We start from the raw sequence: 20,305 nt of genomic DNA, 5'->3' as shown, positions 1-20,305 counted from the left end.
TGATGAGTCTAAAGATGCCATGTAAATCGTCCCATTTGGCTGAGCGCGTGATGTTGATAATAGATGGGCAATGATTGATGCATTAAGCTGCGTGCCCATGGCTCTGCGAAAACCGACCTGGACTTTTGAGAGAATATTGGCAGTGTTAACATAAGATTCCAATTCACTCAAAATCAGCCCTGCAAAAGTTTTAGCTGAGATGTCAATTAAGGCTATTGGCCTAAAGTTTGCCGGGGCATTTAAAGCACCCTTTTTGTGAATTGTGATTGCAATTGCCGAGAGCCAGGAGGGAGGAATTTTCCGAGATTGGTATATTGACTGATACCAAGGGAGCAATTACCTGGCCCAGAACTCGGGATCATCCTTGTATACACAAGGAGGCAGCCCATCGGGCCCAGCCGCTTTGGAAAACTTCAAGGATGAGATTGCCCAAACGATGTCCTTGGTTTCCCAGGGACAAACGGAAGGGAATTTCAACTGTAATTTCAGACACTCCAACCTTCAATGTTTTTCCGGTAGATTGTATTTCTTAAGGAAGAACGACCGCCATTCAGTGCCCGAAATGGACGCCATCATGCGGTTGTCCGCCTTGCCTAGGGGGTTTCGTAAAATGGACCATTGCGCCCTCGTGTTTTTCGTACATAGCAGTTCAACCATTTGTTGATTAGCCAGGTTATAAGCAGCGTAGCGCAGTAACTTCAGCTTTGACTTGAAGCGAGCCACAATGATTTTTTTTTTCTCTTTTCAAGTTTGCTATGCTCGAAGCATTACCTTTTAAGATCCACAACTCGCTGTTTTTGAGTTTTTAGTTTAGCCACCTCTGCCAGGTAAGGGCTTGCAGCTTTTGGACGCCTGTTTTCACTGCCTTCTTTAGATAGACACACCAAATGCGAGCGAATCATCTTCAGATTTAATTTTATGATTCTTTCCCTGTGCTAGGTGCTTGTCATGGGACACGACAAGATCTCGATTTACATGAAACACCATTTTGCGACAGATAGTGGAATTCCATCTAACGGACAGAGTATGCCTGTCGCTTTCCACCATAGCAGCAGATTCCCGGTTTTCATATGCTTCAAGTCTCAGGTGTAGAAAAGTGATCAACATCCGATGGTCGCTCATTCCAAAACTCAGAATTTTGATGGGGTTGAGCAGACCCGAGCATGCCACTGATGCAAACACATAGTCGATAAGAGATGACAAAGTACCACGTTTCCAAGAAATTTTGGTGGTCTCGGGGGGGCAATTTGGATGGGATAAATGCCCCACGCTTCAAAGAAACTGGCCCATCTCTTGCCTCTACTAAAGGCTTGGAGTGCATAAGAGGAAGAGTAGGCAGAAGGTCGAGAGGTGCCTTCCAATTCCAAGAATGAATTTAAGTTGGCCCCAATTATGATTTCCTGATTGGGGCAATCGAGCGCTACATGGCCCAAGATTCGATTCAGCTCCTCTAGGGTCAAGTCCAGCGAGGCAGCTCTCGGGTTCCAATATATGGACATCAAGAATAGAGAGGTGAATTTGCAGTCATCAAATGTTAACTCCACCAGAATGCATGATTCCGTTTTTTCCAAAATGCGTGAGGCCACCTTAAGGGCGTTGGAGATAAGTATTGCAATGCCTCCAACTGGACGTCCGAAACAGGTATGTCGTGCAGGGGCGCTGAAGCAAATATACCCATCCAGCACGAGAGCTTCTAGCACCATTGTTTCTTGTAACATTAAAATCTCAATTGCTGTGGATCTACCTGGCGATGCCAAGTCTTAAGGTTAGTTGCACCACAGCAATTCCAGGATGCGATAGAAATCCGCTGGTGTTATGAGTCCAATGGAGGAGGTTTCATGGAAGCTGCCACTTAAATCAGTGGCTCCAGCCATGACAGGCCACTTAGCGCTTGCCTAAGGGAGGCAAGTTGCATAGTTAGTTGGTTGGCATGGGACTCGAGGGGAGCTACTGCAGAGCCTTCCGTTTTTGCAGTAGGGACTGGTGTGCCAAAGTCCAGAAAATCCCAAGCACACTCCATATCCGTAAACGGGCAAGGAGTGAGACCCAATAATTCAAAGTCATCGGTGAAGTCCAAAATCAATTTCGTTATTATCTGGGATTGGACTCTACACAATACTCTGTAGTTGTTGTGGGAAGGAAGCTTTACCCAATCCAGGTCCTTTGATGATAAACTTCTTAACGAAGGAATCTGAAAAAATTAATTCATCAAAAAGGACCTGTTAATCCTAACCAAGTATAACCTTCATATACTTGGGGATTTCCGAAAAGGACAAAGTGTCTGCAGAGAGCTCCTCCAGGTGGGTCTCTTGTGCTAGTTCTTCATCACAGTGCGTGATTCGTGGCAAAACTGAGGAGGCCTGCCTATCCTCTCGGCTTCTAGCGATGGCAGCCTCCTCTTGACGCCCCTGAGTGGCCGGTTGAAGGCCTACCAAGTCGGCATGCGAGTCCACAAAATTTGGTGCCACGATCGGCAACTCAATGTCCAATTTAGGATTTCTTACAGATTTTGATTCACCCGTGGATCGCATAACCACTTTTTTGCTTACAATATTAGGAAAAAAGCAGTGAAGTTGCGGTTGAGTCTTGGCAGCTGGAGTCCTTGGGGGGGTTAGAGGACGGCACTTGCACATGACCACATTTTATGGCATTAATCTGTAGATGTTTTTTACTTTCCTCGTTCAGTTCGCAAAGATATAAGGCCTGCTCGTCCTGACTGTTCCCGGTGCTCAGTTCGGGAGTAGTTGCGTTACCAGAGTGGGTGCCTGGAACATTGAGCACTTTCTTTGCCCCTTTCTTCTGGGAGGCCTTCACAAGATTTAGGCGTTTTTGAGCTCTCAAGAATGACTTCTTTGCCTTGCGAGATGGGAACTACTTTTCCTCGTGTTCTAATTGGGTCACCACTATCTCACATGGCACTGAGGTACCAACAGGGTCTGAGGTGCTCTGGCTATCTATGATAGCTGTCAAAGCAGAAGGACTGTCAGGTGTGGGCTCAACCCTATTGTCGAGCTCCATTCCTCCACAACGGTTGGCGGAATCTTCCAAAGGTTGAGACTTTGCGACCAGTTTGAACAATATGTGCTCAACCTGGAGAAGACGATCATGTTGGAGTTTGGCTACATCCAGCAGATCTATGGCCTCGACGGCAGGCTGTTGAGACCCAGCCATTGGGTCCCCTTGCAGCACGAATACGATCTTTGAGGCAAGTGGGCATTTAAATGTGCCTTTTCCGTCTGAGAGCCTTGCGACCGTACTGCAAGCAGGGTAGGAGCAGGTGGAGTTGCACTACAACATTAGCCAACATTTTTTCAAATTGTGCGAAGTAAAATGCTTTGGATTGTTCCTCCGCAAAGATGAAGCCTTCCAATTTAGCCATCTTTTCTTTCATAAAGGCTAAAGAGCCTTGCGTTTCCCTCAGGGTGCAATGAGTAAGCTTGTGGCCCTTGTCCAGGAGGTTAAGTATTCGCGAGATGACAGGAAAGTTGAGCAGATCATTTGGGAAAGTACCAGCAAGTGAGTCCTCTGGGGTTGAAGAGGACCGTGCCTCCTCTTTAGATGCAATAGAGCCAACCTCATCATTGCCCAGATTCAGGACATCGAGTGCACGGGGCAAGAGGTTCCCGGGTGGGTCTATATGGACACCATGTGTGTTGTTGTAACAAGAGGGCACACCATCTCCCTCTCCCCTCACGGGAGTGGAGAGCAGGTCTCTATCGAAAATGCTGTTTTTTTTGCGGCTTAGTTCGTCCGGGAGATGAAAATGGACTTGTTCACGAAAGGGAAAAGACTGAGAGCAGGAGAGGAAGGGCCCAATGAGAGCCTCACACGTTTTCCCAGTTCAGTCATGATTGTCGGAGCTAACATTGAGGTATCAGACACATGAGGGAAACCCTCATAGTCGAACCTAGGAGTGCAACTGATTTAATGAACATGCGCCCTGTCACAAGCCACCACCTCGTCGTTATCATTGGCATCTTGCACCGAAAAGGTGGGGAGCATCACAGCCGAAGGAGAAATTGTAATCGAAGACTCCAAGCACAGGACTAAGTCCTCCGTTCTAGGGGCATTCAGAGCCTCTTCTTGATTTGGAGCTGCCCCCTCTACATCAGGCAAGGATGGCATCGATGGGAGCTTTTTTATCTATTTATTTTTTTTTGTTGGGGGAAAGTGAAAGAGGAGGGGTGCCAATCGGCAATTTAGACCTCCCCAATTTTCTTTGAGCTTTAGGAATAGTTTCAGACTTGGAGTTGCTTCTAAAAGCTCGGCTCATAGTCTACACCTGAAGCACAAGCCAACAGGCAAAACTACTGCAGGACTATGGTGTAAGTGTAAAGGAAACAACAATCAACCTCAACTAAAGCCAGTTATACATTGAGGGTAAACAAAGTATAATTACCCATGGCAAGTGACATAACTAGGGTATGCAGTGATAGTAAATCATACGCCCAAAAGAGCCCAGCCCCAATACAACACTCCTCTCTTATCAATACCCCGGCTCTTTGAGGGAAGCCAAAACCAGGTGCCAGAATTTACCCAGGAGTGCCACAGCCCAAGGATCAAAGGCATACAGCCCGCAATCTCCTAAGGCAATAGGTGGGTGCTCGTGGGCTTGATCCGGCGCACAGTATGACTTTGCCCCAACACCAGGGCCCATAGCACCCACTGTGCTTGGTGTGAGATTTGCAAATCCAGAGGAATGGAACCCTGGGATATGACGCCGCAAACAGCAAACAGTACTTGGCTCATACTTGGTGCGCGGCACGGGTGGGCCAGGAAGTGGCTTTTTGAAGGAGATCAGAAGACGTCACTCGTCCAGAGGGGCGGAGCCTCCTCGAACGTAAAACACCTTCAAAGTAATAGAAATGGGTGTTAGACACACGGAGTACCCAACCGGAGTGCCAACACAATACAGCGGGCCAAACAACTGCAGTGGCACACAACTTCAGAGTGGCACAACTTCGGTCGGCTCCAGACAGAAAGTACAGAGTGCACAATCACCTCAGAGTCAGGCAGGCTGGTGTTACCAGCTAAGATGTCCTCCCAGGGCAAAGTCAATGCCGCAGCACCAAAGCTGCTCCGGCCAAACGGGGCTGTAGAGCGGCGGCGGCAGCAATTCCCAGCTGTTCCTAGTGATCCAAAAGCGGGGTGGCAGCAAGCAGCAGGCAGCAAACAGTACTTGGCTCGTACTTGGTGCAGGGTAATGGAACCGCTCATCCCTGCATGGGGTAACATCCCATCCCTCGTGGTATAGCCCAACAGCAAGCGCACGTCTTACTACAGCCAGCATAACTTTATAAATTATACATTACAGAGCAGGTTTGCAACGGGCCATGGTGCAGCAAGTAAAGGAATTATTGCAGATGTGTTGGCTACCGCCTCTTTATTTCCGCACTGTGAGGGGAGGAGTGGGGGTGGCTGATGGCTTGTGAGCCGACCTACCTGACCACCCTCCAATGCAGGGGCACAACAAAAAAGCCTACATTTCAGGAGGGGCGTGGGGTGGGGAGGGAATTAAGTAGTGATGGGAGGGGCCACTTCAGAAAATAGGCAGGGCAAACTTGGAGGCTCTTCCCCCCCACTTTTCTACCCCCCCCCCATGGTCTGTTGTGGGGACCAACTATCAATTAGTATATTTTAAAGGGCAATATGCAGAGAGGTGATGGAGGACTTTCTTGAAAGTAACAGCTTTAAAGTTTTACTGCATTTGTTCAAGTACATTTTTTCTGAACACACACAATAAAACTTTTAACGCTGCCAGTTTTGGGAATTTGGTTCACTCACCTCTCTGCCTAAAATGCAAGTGTGCACATCCAGGGATGCACGTAGGCTAAAATGTAGGTGTGGGCTAACCCTTCAAATGTTGGGAGGGGCACTAACTTCAGAGACTGTGGAGGAGTGGCAAACCTACTTGTTTAGGGGCATCTAACTTCATTAACCATTGTAATAAGAATATTCTAGTGCAGCTTCAATGTTACAATCAGTTAACTGCTCCCTCCTTTGAATCTGAAACGCCCACTTCTTGCAGATCCTGAAGGTCCTAGAAAGTGTGAAAATGGCAGATGGTGTGCAATGAAAGACTCAATATCATAGCAAAACAGGACATTGCGGAGGGTGGGGCAGTACTCGGGACGGCCCAAGCAACTTCAGTGGCTGGGAGCAACAGGGGAGAAAATGTAATGTTGGTTCTACCACAGTCCGCTATAGTAGAATCTCTTGTGCACTGACTGGCTGGTGAGACTATGTCTGCCTGTCAAATCCAGCGTTACAAGACTGGGGGGAGGAGGGCCAGAGCAGCAATAATGCAATTCTATCCAGCAGTATTCGAGCCACTAGCAGAGGAGCACCAGGATGCACAATATGTCCCTACACTTATTAAAACGGTCCTATTGTAAGGGTCTAAACTTCATCATTTATAAGCACTCCAATTTTTGCAATTGAAGTCCGGGGTGATATTGCCCAGGATCACACACTTACGCTAAACAGTGAATCTTTAATTTTAACCCACTCTTCAATTTGGGCACAGCCACCACCTTCTGTGTTTTACTTGGAACAAAATTTTAAGTTTTGGGTGTCAAGACCTACAATAATACTGTCCTATAGAGTTTACTTGCAAAATAAACAAATATCGTAGAAAAGCATCATGACAATATGTAAATCCTTATAGCAGCATGTTGGGCTGAAATAATATCACTGTATCTTTATTTTCGACATCCTGAATGGAAAACTATAAGATGCAAAATGCAAAACATCCCGATTTACCCACTTTGTTTTCAGCGCTTAAAAACACACAAAAAATAAGTTCTGCCATAAATTCACTTGGGTCTGGAGATTCGTCACAAACCTCTACCTTGTTATGTATGGTTAAAGAACATTCAACTAAAGACATCAAAGTAAACTTTACTTTTTAGCATATGAAGCTATTAGACGTTAAGGGTATGAACAAAAGAAACGCTACACTGCCATCTAGTGGTATAAAGTGTTTTTTAAATGAGTAAATACAGCATAAACGGTACGTAGTAGAAAATAAAATCATCCGTATTGGCTACAATTACATGCGTCAAAAGGCACAATACGCACCTTATCTGGAGGGCTTGGTATAGGATTGCTAGACTAGGCGCAAAGGTGGCGCCCATTGCTGTGCCCTTAGTTTGGAAAAAGAATTGGTCATCAAATTCAGAATGGTTTTTGGATAGGGCCACGGTCAACAATTCAATTATAAGGTTTTCAGGGACTCTATCTTGCATATTGAATTGAATTAAGTGTTTCCTCATGCATTCAATGGCTGCTGTTAGTAGTATGCTCGTATATAGAAAGTGAATATCCATGGTTACAAGTAAATTAATATTTTCATCAAACTTTAGCCCTTCAAAAATCTGAATAGTATCTGTCGTATCTCGAAGTACGTCGGTGTTGGAGAACTCATCGGTTTCAAAAAAGAGTCTATAAACTGACATTCTGGTTCCATCCTGAGACAATAGGTCGCCCAGGTGGGTTCTCTGTGTCTTTATGAATTTTGGGAAGTGCGTAAATAGTTGGTGTTCTCCCTTGGTTGGTACTAAGAAAATCTAATTCTTTAGCAGTAATCCACTTTCGATCTCTAGCATAGGTCGCCATCTCGTTGATTTCCACAGAGATGCCTTTCGTGGGGTCTTGTTTAATCTTTTTGTAACTTTCCCCATCCTCTAGCAGCACATTGACCATAGCTTTATATTGTGTTGAGGTCATCAGAACAATACCTCCACCTTTTATCTGCTGGTTTAATCACTAGAGCCCTGTTGAGAGTTCAGTGATAGCTTTATTTTCTTCTCTGGAAATATTGTGGTGGAACTGTTTTTTTTATTTATTTTTTTTAAGTTAAGATCTGCCATAATGCATTTCTCAAAAGCAATAATTTCTGGATTGATTTGGTTGTCAGGCGGGCAAAGGGTAGACGGGACATGGAGTCCTGAATCAGGTTCAGTCTCCGCAGGGCTCTGATCCTCAAAAAAGGTTTTAAAACGTATTGTTCTGAAAAACGTTCTAATTTCCAACTTGGTATTTAACCAGTCTGTCTGGTGAGTAGGAACATAGGTCAGACCCTTGGAAAATATGGATGTCTGTGCTGTGGTTTGGTCTATGTTTGCCAAGTTGAAGATGGCTTTTGGTGATTCCCTTATCGGGTTCGTCGTCTCCTCCCTCGTGCCCACATCATTGGTGTGAATTGATGGAACCATGGTGGGCCCCATCCTGGTTCTCCCCCCACCCCCATCATTCCACCTCCTCCTAAAAAATGTTGTGGAGGTTGTTGTGGTTGTCCGTACCCTGGTGTGCTGTTTTGGCGATTCTGGTCGTCTGAGCTGTTACTTCTTAAGTTGGAGAATGAAACCCATTTTTTTCTTGATTGCCCTTGATTTTGTGCCAGTTGTTGTACTTTAGCTGCTTCAATCGCGTTATCTGTGGTGTAGGGAAACACAGGTCCAAATGTCTTAAGTTTTTTTTTTTTTTTTGCAATAGTTGTGTTCTTGAATTCTTCCAGGAGTTTTAGTTGCTAAAAGTTGTTCACGTGCATCAGCTATAGAGGTGTTATTGATGAATTGCTGTTCCTCTTTTTCTAGTTTTTTGGATGTTTTTACTAATCCTCTGTGCAGTTGTGATTGTGAGGACCATCAGGTCCCGGCTGTATTTTATGGCTATATGACTGAATGTAGTGGTGTACTCACAGAAAAAATGTGTGGTTCATTCCTGACAATGAGACCTGCTGGAATAGTGTTGGTTCTTCAGTATTCTCGCAGGAAACGACCATGGAGTTTAGTTCATAATTGCTTTTTCTTGATTTTTAGTAGGTCAGCGCTCCCAGAAGTGGGAGTCACGTGAATATTAGCTCCTGTAGGATCAAAGATCGAGGGTTCTCGGATAATGTCTGCTGTCAGGTCAAGGGCATAGCTGAAGCTTTGACCCTCAGCCATTCTATTGTAGTTTATGCAGATTCGTCAGTCCACCTATCAAGGGGAAAGTTCTGTGGGGGAATTTCTATGGAGAGCAGTTGTAGACAGCTAGGTAAATGCCTTAGCTGCTTCCTAATTGAATAGGATCAATATCACACTCCCTATGCAACTATGGTTGCAAATTAAGCTATTACAAAAAACAGGGTTGCCCCTTTGTGTAGGCGTTGATCTGGGACAGAATACGTTTTGAGCAAAAAGAAATAGAGATCCACACTATGAACAGCACAGTTTGCTGTCAATTATTCATATGTATTTATCTAGAAGAATCTGTGTCCTACAAGAGTCACAGGTAAAGAAAACATACAGAAGTGTCTGGATATAACAACATCTAATAATAATGCAGTCACATAGTGACTGGTACATATTCAATGACCATACCTAAAATACCTACATATTCTGTGACAATACCTTAAACCTAAAAACCAATATTGTTTGTGAAAAGTAAAGAATTGTTTTTTTGAATTGACATAGAATATAACATACAAATTGCAAATAAAGAAAATTAGGAAACAGAAAAACATATGAACTTAGATCAATTAATCATTAATGCTCCTACATAGTACATTTGTTGTTACTTTGAGAGAAGACCAGGGTACCTATTAGTATACTCCTGGGTGGTACCAGATATGGCATCCGGACCTACTCAGCCTGTCAGTGTCACCTCCAGTCAATTTACTGGTACTTCCTTCATCACAACCTAGGATCTCTGAAACTGAAGGCATGGCTCCTGCAACCTTAGTGTTTGGAGGTTATGAGCTGCCAGTGGACTGCAGGGAGGTCCTTGCCAAAGCCAGGGCGTTGTTGACTCTAAAGTGCTACGGCCATAAGTGATAGCATTTTGCTACATGGTGTCGGTCGCAGAAGATTACCCATCTTAGGGTCATGGTCCCACAGATTCTTCCATACTTGCTTTCCTTGACAAAAGCTGGGCTGGCTCACACATCCATCAAGGTACACCTGGCGGCCATGTTACGCTACACCAGATCCCTGGGAAGTTCCTCGATGTGGTCCCACAAACTCCTCAAGGAGTTTCTCAGGGGGCTTTTTCAATTATTCCCTCCGGTAAAGGCGCCTTCCCCCAGTTTGGGAACTCAAAGTGGTCCTGACAAGACTCATGGGGGCATCTTTAGAACCTATGCATCAAGCCCCACTCAAGTTTCTCTCGTGCAAGATGGCATTTCTTGTGGCCATCACGTCAGCTAGACGTGTAGGTGAGATCCATGCCCTATCCTGCAAGCAGCTGTATCTGACTTTCCACGAATCGAGGGTGGTACTGCGTACACACCCCACTTTCATGCCGAAGGTTCTGTCTGAATTCCACCTCCACTAGCCTTTGGTGTTGCCCGTTTTCTTCCCGAACCTTTCGTCACCAGCAGAGAGGGCCTTACGTTCACTGGTCGTTGCTCGTGCCTTAAAGTTCTACGTGCCACGCACAAAGATTTTTTGGAAGACTTCTCAATTGTTTGTGAACTTTGGACCTGGGAATCATGGGAAGGCTTTGTCCAAGGCTTAAGGTTACTTACCTTTTAACTGTTGTTCTCCTCCAGCATCGGTCTGGCATGGATTCACATGCGAACCCTCCCTCCGGCCCCTCTGCGGCTCTTCTTGGTCATTATGCCACTTTATGTGCTTACCAAATCTGAAGACGGCTGCCAGTGACTGTCGGTGGATGGGGCAGTATGACCTAGAGGACAGTGATGGTTTGGAGGAGAAATACAGTTTTACAGTGAACGTGAAACTGTTTTTTCTTTTACTGAGGATTCCCAGCCTGATGACGGGCAATATTTATGAGCAAGTAAATCCATGCCCGACCCATGCTGGAGAACAATAGTTATAGGTAAGTAACTTAAACTGTGTATGTAGCCTCGATAGACCTTTCTGCAGGCTGATGGGCACAGACGTTGGTCAAAATTTGATAAATGGGGACTACCACAGGGTCTTCCTCGGCTGATCATAGGTTTGCATGATAACTCAGACATCTTAGTAAGGTTAAATCATGGTGGGGATCTTTCTCGTAGACTAGTAGTTGATTCTGGTTTAAGGGAGGGATGCGTATTCGCCCCCTGCCTTTTAACCTTTACGTCTCTGATATAGAAGACACTTTGATTCCAGGCGCACTTATAGCTCCCAAGTTCGGGTCAAGGAAAACATAATGGATGGCCTACGCAGATGATTATCTGCTCTTTGATTGCTCCAGGATTGGAATGCAGAGACTTCCAGATGCATTTTCTAATCCCGCAATGGAGAACGCGATGAGAATAAATACATCAAATGAAAATTCTGGAGCTCTCGAGGGGCAGGAAATTAATATCTTGCAGATGGCTGCTTCAAGATTGTCATGTGGGCAGAATATCGATTCTAACATATTTGGGCTTTCATTTTACCTCATATCTCTCATTGAGAGACATACAAGCTTTGCTTACTATGAAATCCCAAAACGCAACCAATCAATTGGTATCGATTTGATAGGAAATTTGGCAGGTTTTCGATAGGCAGAAGTCCAATTTTATGAGGGGAAGTAATCCCCATATTGGTATATGGCTTGGAACTTTGGCCCATAAAGTCGCATGGTTGGCTGGACAGGCTAGAGGGTAAAATGTGGTGGTGTGTATTGAGAGTCCCCAATGCTGTCCCCGTGGCAGCGATAAGATATGAATTGGGGCTCCTGTCCCTCAAGGCCCGGGCTCAGTGGTAGACTATGTCATGGTACCAGAAAATGTATCTTATGACACTGATACTGTGTACACAGACGCACGCCTTGCTTTGCAGGACAGGGTCAGACCATGTTCAGATTCTCTGACCTTTTTAGGGACCGATTGTCTGACCTTTTTAGGGAAACTGAAATTGTATTGTGAATCACTTCTGCAGGAGTTGGAACTGGTCACTGATACTCTGGAGTTAATACTGTTAATTCCTTTCACGGTTATCCCTCTTTACAGCACTTTTCTCATGAATATAAATTAAGAGGTACAATTGCATCGTACCTTTTATTTTTCCCGAACCAATACTATTGTTCGCTTATAATGCGCCTATAACTTGCTTCCTACGAAGGAGATCCTTATAAGGCGAGGGAAGTTGGATTCTTCTCAATCTGTTTGTCGATGGTGCAAGAACAAAGAGGTCATAGAATCAGCCAACCACCTGTTTATGGAATGTCCAGCCCTCCAACAGGAAAGATTGTTCATTTTCTTTTATTTTTTTACATATAACAATCTGGTTGGGTGGATATAGACGATTTGTGGAAAATATCCTTGTATACAGCATCTACCTCAGAGCGCTTAGCCATGGCCGTTTTCATAAATTCTTGGAAAATGCCAATAGTAGAATGTTTTTTTTGGGGTGGGGGGATGAGATGACCGTATGTAATTGTCTTTGCGCGTCTGTTTTAGCTTTTTGTGAAGTACTGTTTAGTTCTGAAGAACGGTCTAGTTTTATGAAGTTCTTATTTTTTTGTTTTTTTTTGGTTTTTTTACCTATTGTTCTCAAATTGTATTTTTTGTAAAGGTTTGAACAAACCAATAAAAAAAAGTAAACAAATCTATATTGAACTGTTTACGCTTTTTGTCTGGCTTTCAGCTCCTGTGTGCCCCATTGAAAGATGAAGCCCCCGCTCAGAAGACGCGTGGCGCCAATGCGCCTTGCAATCGATCCAAAGTTCTTACGGCACCCAAACCGTTGCCTCTGGGCAAAGAAAGAGAAGATCTGCTTACTGAGGGCACTGAAGGAGCAGGCCCACCAAAAGGAGCTGGACCTAGGGGTGTTGGCACAGAAACTGCCCAGGAAAAAAGAGATTGAGGTACTGTATGAAGATGCTCTGGGTACCAGCACTGGTAGGATCCTGACTGCAGCTCGAAGTTTTGCTTCATTGAACCACTGTAGAATGCAGCGTCTCTGGAGTTGGGACGCTGCATTCGCAGCATAGTCCCTGACAGGAGGAACTAGGATAGTGATGGTCATGGCAAGCAAGTGGATGGCGTAGGTTAGAATCCTTGCAAGCACCATCGACTGGGGGGGAAGAAGGAGGCACAAACAAAATGGCCATTAGAACAACCTGTTTGTCAGACTGTTCTATATGCTACATCTTTCCCACTGAGGCCCAAAACCAAACTGAATGTAGGTGTTCCTAATGGTATTGCGCTTCAACCTTCCTTCCTGTAGGCCTGCTTTCGGAAAACCTTTGTGCGCTCTATGGCTATCACAGGCATACCATCCGTGTAGCCACACCTCGGGAAATTGGGGGCTGTTGCCCCTGAAACAGATCATGCTAACATATCACGTATGTTCCATTCTTCTGTTATTTCTGTTGTAAATAGGGGCCTGTGTAATTTCTTGTTTAGTACCCACAGCCCTATAGATCAGGGCTGTATGTGCAACAATTACTCCCTAAAAATAGGCAAATACTCCCAAGAAAGAAAAATGGGGAGCAAAAATATTTTCAATAAAAAAAATAGGAGACTGGCACATAGGAGGAGCCTGTCCTCTTGCTTTCACCCACACAGCTCCATGGATATGTTTGGAACAGTAGTATATGTAGTTCCACAGGAGAAAACTCTTATTACTATTACTGCCTGATGTGCAGAGGGAAAATCTTAATGTGCTTGAATTACTAAGTTTTAAGAAATATTTTTTTTTTAAATTCTCATTAATGTTTAAAACATATTTTGCTTGCTTATAAAATATTCTTATTGGGAATGGGACTTAACTTTGTACTCCTTAAAAATACTTTACTCCCAACTTAAAATGGGTAGTAAAACACTCTCACTTAGAAATCTTATGTGGAGCACTGGTGCCACCTGCTACTAATGGCTGAATCGGGAGCCCATACAAGCTAGTAATCAGTCCCCATTTAACAAATTGACAAACTCCCGGTGCACATGGTTCTGTTCCGAATAACTATTTAATTTGCAACAGTGCTATGTCAAATGTTTTCTGAGTAGCACACATTTGCCCTTGTAGCTATATTAGCCTGTCTAAAGATGGTTGGCGGACTGAGTACATGGTTTGAATTTGGATTCCTACGTAATGATTTATACTGCACACTGCTGCCATTTGCATGTTCTCCAGGCGCTCACGTGGCTCTGTAAGAAAAGTGGGTGGGGTTGGTTAGTGAGGGAAGAGGGATAAGATGGAAGATGTGCTCTTCTGTTTATGCTTGCAGAACCAGGAGAAATTGGCGTTGGTGTTTGTCTGTCTGCTTTCTGGGTGTGCTTTGTTGTGTGCACCGGGCTAATGTCCGGAGGGATAGCGTCCAGTGTCTGGGTAGCTTGTTGTTTGCAAGTGTTTGGTCTTGTGGCATGGTTAGCAGTGGGTGCGTGGTTTTTGTGTGTAGTTTTGCTAGCCCTTTTGGGCGTGTGTAGTATTATATGAGAGATGTTGGCGTGTAAAAGAAGAGGGGGTGGTTATTTGGTTTCTGTTTGGCTGTGGGTGTGTGGTTGTTTTATTGTTGGTTCTTGGATCCGTATTGTTCCATATTTGCTTTGGCCGCTGACTATGGTTTGTGGTGCAGGTCACGTTTTTATGATTGTTTTGGTGAGTTGAATAGCCAGGTTTTTAATAGGTTTCTGAAAGTTAAGTGGTCTTCCGTCAGTCTTATTTCCTTTGGTACCAAGTTCCATAATTGGTCTATCAAATGGGATAATGCGCTTCCTTCGAATGTCCTTTTCTCGTAATGTTTCAATTCTATTTGGATTTCGTTGCCTTCTTCCTGCTTGGTAGCGGTTGATTTTAACTTGGAAAAATGTGGCTCTTTGTCCGTGTAGTGGTTTGTGAGCGATGCAGGGGGCGTTAAAGTGAATGCGTTATATTTTTTTACTGGTAGCCAGTTTAGGCTTCTCAGGCCTTGTGTGGATTGGTTTAGTCTCGGGAGTAGTCTAGCTGCAGTATTAGATGTGTATTAGATGTGGGGGTTTTTTGGGAGGGGCTCTGGCATTCCAAGGTAGAGGCTGTTTGCATAGTCTACTCTCGATAGCACCAAGGAGATGATTGCAAGGGTTCTGTGTGGGAAGTTGAGCTAGGGGAGGAGGAGTTGAGATTAGTCGCAGGAGGTAAAAGCGCTTTTTTGCTATTGCGTTGACATGTGGTTCTTGAGAAAGTCTGTTGTCCATTAGGATTCCCTGTGTTATTTTTTTTTATCGCTGATGATGTCTCTGGTTGCGGTCCCATGCACAGTGACCACCTCAGGTATGTCTGTGTGTTGCATTGTCTTCTGGATTGATTTTATTTAAAATGTATTTTGCGCACATCCTCACAGAGCCAAGCAGAAAGCTGCATTTAGACGCAGATGTTAAATCCATGAAGAGACATCGTAGAACAAAAAAGGGGAGGGAGATAATTATTTCTGTTTCGGTCAGATTCAGTTTGAGATTGTTGTCTGCCATCCAGGTGTATATGTCTGTGGCGGCATTTGTTGTGGGTGTTGTTTACGTCTTGGGTAGAGGTTATCTAGAAGATGAGCTTGGTATTGACTGCGTAGTTGTAGGTGGTCATTCCATGGGTTTGAATGAGTTTCATTGGGGGAACATGCAGATGTTGAAGAGGAGAGGAGAGGGTAGTGGCTTGATCATTGTGGTACACCGCAGGTGATGTTTTTAGTGTTAGATGTGTGTTCTTTCTGTTCAGTTAGTGAGGAAAGATTTCAGCCATTGTTGTGCAGAGTTTTTTTTTTATGCTGCATTCCTCCAGTCTCTGTATTAGTGTTGTGTGTCGGATTGTGTCAAAGGCGGCTGATATGTCTAGTAGTATGAGGGCCAACTGTGTGCTGTTGTCGGTGTTTAGTTTTAGGCCGTCTCATATGGAGAGAAGTGCTGATTCAGTTCCTCTCATGGGTCTGAATTCGACTTGGGAGTGGTCGAGTATTCTGTTGCTTTCAACATGGTTGAATAGTACTTTGCAGATATGGTTGTCATGGATTATCGTTGGGTAAGGTAGATTAGATATTGGTCTGTAGTTGGTAGGCCATCCGCCCTTCCTGTTTCGTTTTTTAGGAGGGGCTTGATGTATGCTTGTTTGAAAGTTTTAGTTAATATTCCTGTGTTTAGGGATAGGTTCATTAGTATTCGGAAGCATGTGGCTGGCGTTCTGTGGTTTTACATTTTTTGAAGAAGCCCTTTGGGCATGGGTCACTGAGGGATTTGGCGAGGTTGGTGTCTTTTATTAGTTTGTTGAAAGTTTCTTCGCTTATAAGTTTGAAATGATTGAGTGGTGTGGTGGTGGGTGGCGTGCTTATTTCTGGCGGTTTTAGCTGTGTGTTTTTGGAAGAGCGGCTTGCATTGATGGTCTGTTGTATTGCTTCTATTTTTGTTCTTAGATGGGCTGAGATGTCAAATAGGAATTGTGATGGTATCGTGTATTTGTTGCACAAGGATGGGTTTATAATTTCCCTGTTGATTTTGAATAATTTCGGTTTGTTGCCGATTGGATTCTTGTAGGGTGTTGATCTTTTTTTGCTTCCAGGACTGTTGATTTGTCATCTATTTGTTTCTGTCCAACTGGTTGTAATGATTTCTCCATTGATTTTCAGTTTGCGATTTGGTTTTTTGAGTTCCATCAGTTAATTGGTTTAGGCTGTCTGTGATCCAGGTGTCGAGTTTCTCTTCTGCTGAGTCCGGAGCTATTTTATTTAGTTGGGCAGTATTTGGTTTGGTCGATTCCAGTAACTCTGTTAGCGTTTCCAGGTCAAGACTCTTCCAGTTTCTTTTGTTTGTCACACGGAGTTTTACGTTTGTAGGCATTATGTGATTTGATATTTTGACAGTGAAGGGGATCATATGGTGATCGGTCTATATTATTGGAACCGGTGGGGCAGTGGTTGAGAGTCTTATCTCTGCAGAAGAGTGCGTCTAAGGTGTGTTTGTTTACTATTTGTTTGAAGTGGAGGGTTTACAGTAGGGCACTGATGGAGTTTGCTGTGGTTTTATTTTCTCTTTAGAACAAGATGTTGAAGTCCCCCAGAACAATTATGTTGTCATAAGTGGAGAGGTTAGGAATTGGGAGATTTGTGGCAAAGTTGGTGTTCTAGGAAGGCGGGCTGTAGATCAGGAAGAACAGTGGACTGGATTGGTTGTTGATGGAATGTTGATTATGAGTAATTCACAATCATCTGTCGGTTGAGTGGAGTGGTGTGGAGCAGAAGTGGTTTTGGTGCGCTTTTTGTGATTCCTCTTCAGTTTTCTCTTTTAGAAGTTGTCGGGTATGCCTTTGTGGGCAATTGTCTTGTAATTGTCTGATAGCCATGTTTCTGTGAGAAAAAGCACGTCATGAATGCCTCTGCTTAGGTCTTACATTTCTGTTTTGTGCTTAGCCATGGATCTTACGTTGAGTAGACTGCAGTGTAGAGTGTGCGTTTTCCTTGTTCTTTGTTGCATATAATTTCTTGCGTCTCTGTTGTGGTGGTTGGTGCCTGTCGGCTTTTCAGTTCCCTTGGGTGAGGCTGTGATTTGCTGGTTGTGTAGTTGAGGCCTCTGTCCCTTCATTGAGGAGTTCAATTAAATAGTGTAATGGGTTTCTTTGTTCTGGTTCATAGTAGTCTGGTGTGGCTGTCCGTGTGGTCTTTTTCCCAATGGTGTTTGGTTGGGAAGATTGATGTGGCCTTAAGTGTAATGGCGGGTGCCTCCCTGTGGTTCTATGTTTGTGGTGGCTTGCTTGTTCGCGGTGTTGCTGATTTGTCCTTTGTTCTGGGTGCAAGGTCCTCCTGGGATGACTCTTTTTTTTCTCGGTGGTAGGTCTATGTGCTATAATCCACAGTGGTGTGTGCCTTGCTCTGGTTGTAGGACTGTGGTGGCTCGCTTTTTCACCTCGGCCTTGGATTCAGGTTTATAATATAATCAGAGGGCGGGTGCCCTCACGGGCTGCTTTCTTTTCATGAGATCAGTGTTGGATCGATGTGCTGTAACACACAGTGGCGTCTGCCTCGCTGTGGTTGTAGAATTGTGATGGCTTGCTTTTTCCCATCTTGAGTGCTGGATTGTGATGTATTCCAGGAGGCAGGTGGCCTCCTGGGTTGATTACTTTCCTATTCTCAGGGGTAAGTCGATGTATCCTATGTAAGTGTGTGTGTTTGTGCGTGCCCCAGAGATGTGGTGCATCTGTTGGGAAGGAGACAGTGTCTTCCCACCCCCCTAGGCGATTCCGAATGAGAAACAACCGATGGGCCGCACTTCGAGGGAGCAGGGGTGGATTAGGGGCATGCACGTAGAAGAGTGCGCAATTGTGTAGTGCATACATTAGGAGATATACAGTAGAGGCGAGTGTAAACGCCATCTTAGTTATAGGCAGCCATTTTGTAACATAGGCCCAAGCGCAAAGAAAGCACCAAACGTGCCGGTGTGCAGTCATAATGTCGACATTAATAATGTCGACAGTCAAAATGTCGACAAATTAATGTCGAAAATCAATAATGTCGACATACAAAAATGTCGACATTTTACATTAATGTCGACATTTTTTCGAAATGTTGTATAAATAAATAAATATATATTTATTGTTGTGTTGTATGTGTTGAGTATGAGGGGTGGGGGGTGGCAGGGGGTATTGGGTGAGAGGGGTTGGGGGGACATCCCCATAGTAAATGATATTCTTTTTATTTATTTGTTTATTTATTTATTGAATAATAAATAAATAAATAAATATATAATTACTATGTGTTGGGAATGAGGGTGAGAGGGTGGTTGGGGGGGTGTGGGGGGGTGTTGGGTGAGGGGGGTTGGGGGGGGGACCCCCCCCATAGTAAATTAGACTCTTTTTGGTTATTTATTTATTGAAAAAATAAATAAATAAATAAATAAATAATTAGATTGTGTTGAGTATGAGGGGTGAGAGGGTGGTTAGGGGGTGTGGTGGGGTGGCAGGGGGGTGTTGGGTGAGGGGGGGTTGGGGGGGGGACCCCCCCATAGTAAATGATACTTTTTGTTGGTTATTTATTTATTGAAAAAATAAATAAATAAATATATAAATAATTAGAATGTGTTGCATATGAGGGGTGGGAGGGTGGTGGTGTGGGGTGTGGGGGGGTTGCAGGAGGGTGTTGGGTGAGGTGTTGATAGTGTTAAGGGTTTATAGTCATATTGTCGAAAAAAAAATGTCGACATTTTTTTTTCGACATTATGACTTTTTACATTAAAAGTATAGAATGTCGACATTATTATTTTCGACATTATTTTTTCGACATTTTTGTCTGTCGACATTTTTTTGTCGACATTATGACTATAAACCAAACGTGCCAGTATTAGGCCTGCATTATTAGTACAGACCTAACCCACACCACAAGTGAGCTTCAGGGAAGTTGCCAGCCTTCCATTCTGAAAGGCTGTAGGTTTTCACACCCTGGGAAGAATGAGCTCTGCAAGGCCATGAGAAGGGGGCAGAGCACCTCATGGCAGTTAACATTCCACAATACCGATAGCATGGCCTCACAGCCCCAACACCCCCAGTGTCAGAGCTACAGTCCTCATATGCTTTGATCCTAAGACCCCCATATACCATGGTGCCAGCCAGGCCCAGCCCACTGACCATAAAGCTGTTGGAGCCCCGATCGATCAAGAAGATCAGAAAGCAAGGCTATCTTGCCTTCACATTTGGGTCATCTGATTTGTGCTGCGAGGTGCAAGGGAGGGATGAAATTATAGCTCAAAGCAAGGGTGGAGCACCTTGGGAGGCTGCTGGCGCATCTGGGAATGAATGAAGTATGCAAGTTGGTATGACCTTGGCTCTCCCTACTGCCCCAAACCCCTCCACCACCTCCACCACCTGGGCTCATATCTGTGTTTGCCAGGTGCACTATTAGAATGATAGAGTAGCCTTGTTTTCAAAAGTAACGAATTGCTTATTAGGGTCTGTTTTATTGCGGATGACGAGCCGAGCGGCACCCACGTGGATGGAGACAGTCAAGAAGGCTGTGACCAATGGCCTACCATCACTTATATGTAATTTGTATATATTTGTTTATATAGCGCTTTACACCAAAGCGCTGCACAATAGAACAACTTAATGCATAAAACATAACAATATAACGATTGATTCATTTTGTAATTTGCTTCTATCAACAAAACAGCAAGAAGAGCAATTAACTGGATGGAATAGGGAGAGTAGTGGAGTAGGACTGTGTGGGAGTGAGAGGGGTAAGGAGGAGAAGGAGGAGGGGAGGGGAAAAGGTGAGAGTGAGGGGAGGAAGATATTCAAGGGGAAAGATGAGGGAGGGGAAAGGGTTTCAAGGAGGAGAATGGAGGAGGAGAGATTTAAGGAATGTGCGGAATGAGGAGAAGGTAGGGGTAGAGCGGATTGCGAGGGGCAGCGAGTTCCAGTGCAGGGGAGCTAGAAGTTGG

At 44.4% G+C, this 20,305-nt stretch overlaps 1 protein-coding gene across 2 annotated transcripts in view; it reads left to right on the top strand.

The window, feature by feature from the left end:
* Positions 1-20,305, top strand: part of SNAPC2 (small nuclear RNA activating complex polypeptide 2) — a 148,585-nt gene that overhangs the window by 40,919 nt on the left and 87,361 nt on the right. For both annotated transcript variants that reach the window (XM_069646439.1, XM_069646438.1), the window contains exon 2: positions 12,564-12,783. In XM_069646439.1, the coding sequence (XP_069502540.1) occupies positions 12,586-12,783 (198 nt within the window). In that variant the 5' untranslated portion in view covers positions 12,564-12,585. The remainder of the gene's footprint in view (positions 1-12,563; positions 12,784-20,305) is intronic.

The sequence above is a fragment of the Ambystoma mexicanum genome, chromosome 1p (genome assembly GCF_040938575.1).
Source record: "Ambystoma mexicanum isolate Mex_15411 chromosome 1p, UKY_AmexF1_1, whole genome shotgun sequence".
NCBI lineage: Eukaryota > Metazoa > Chordata > Amphibia > Caudata > Ambystomatidae > Ambystoma > Ambystoma mexicanum.
The sequence above is the reverse complement of the archived record's forward strand: the minus strand, read 5'-3'. Positions and strand labels throughout refer to the sequence as shown.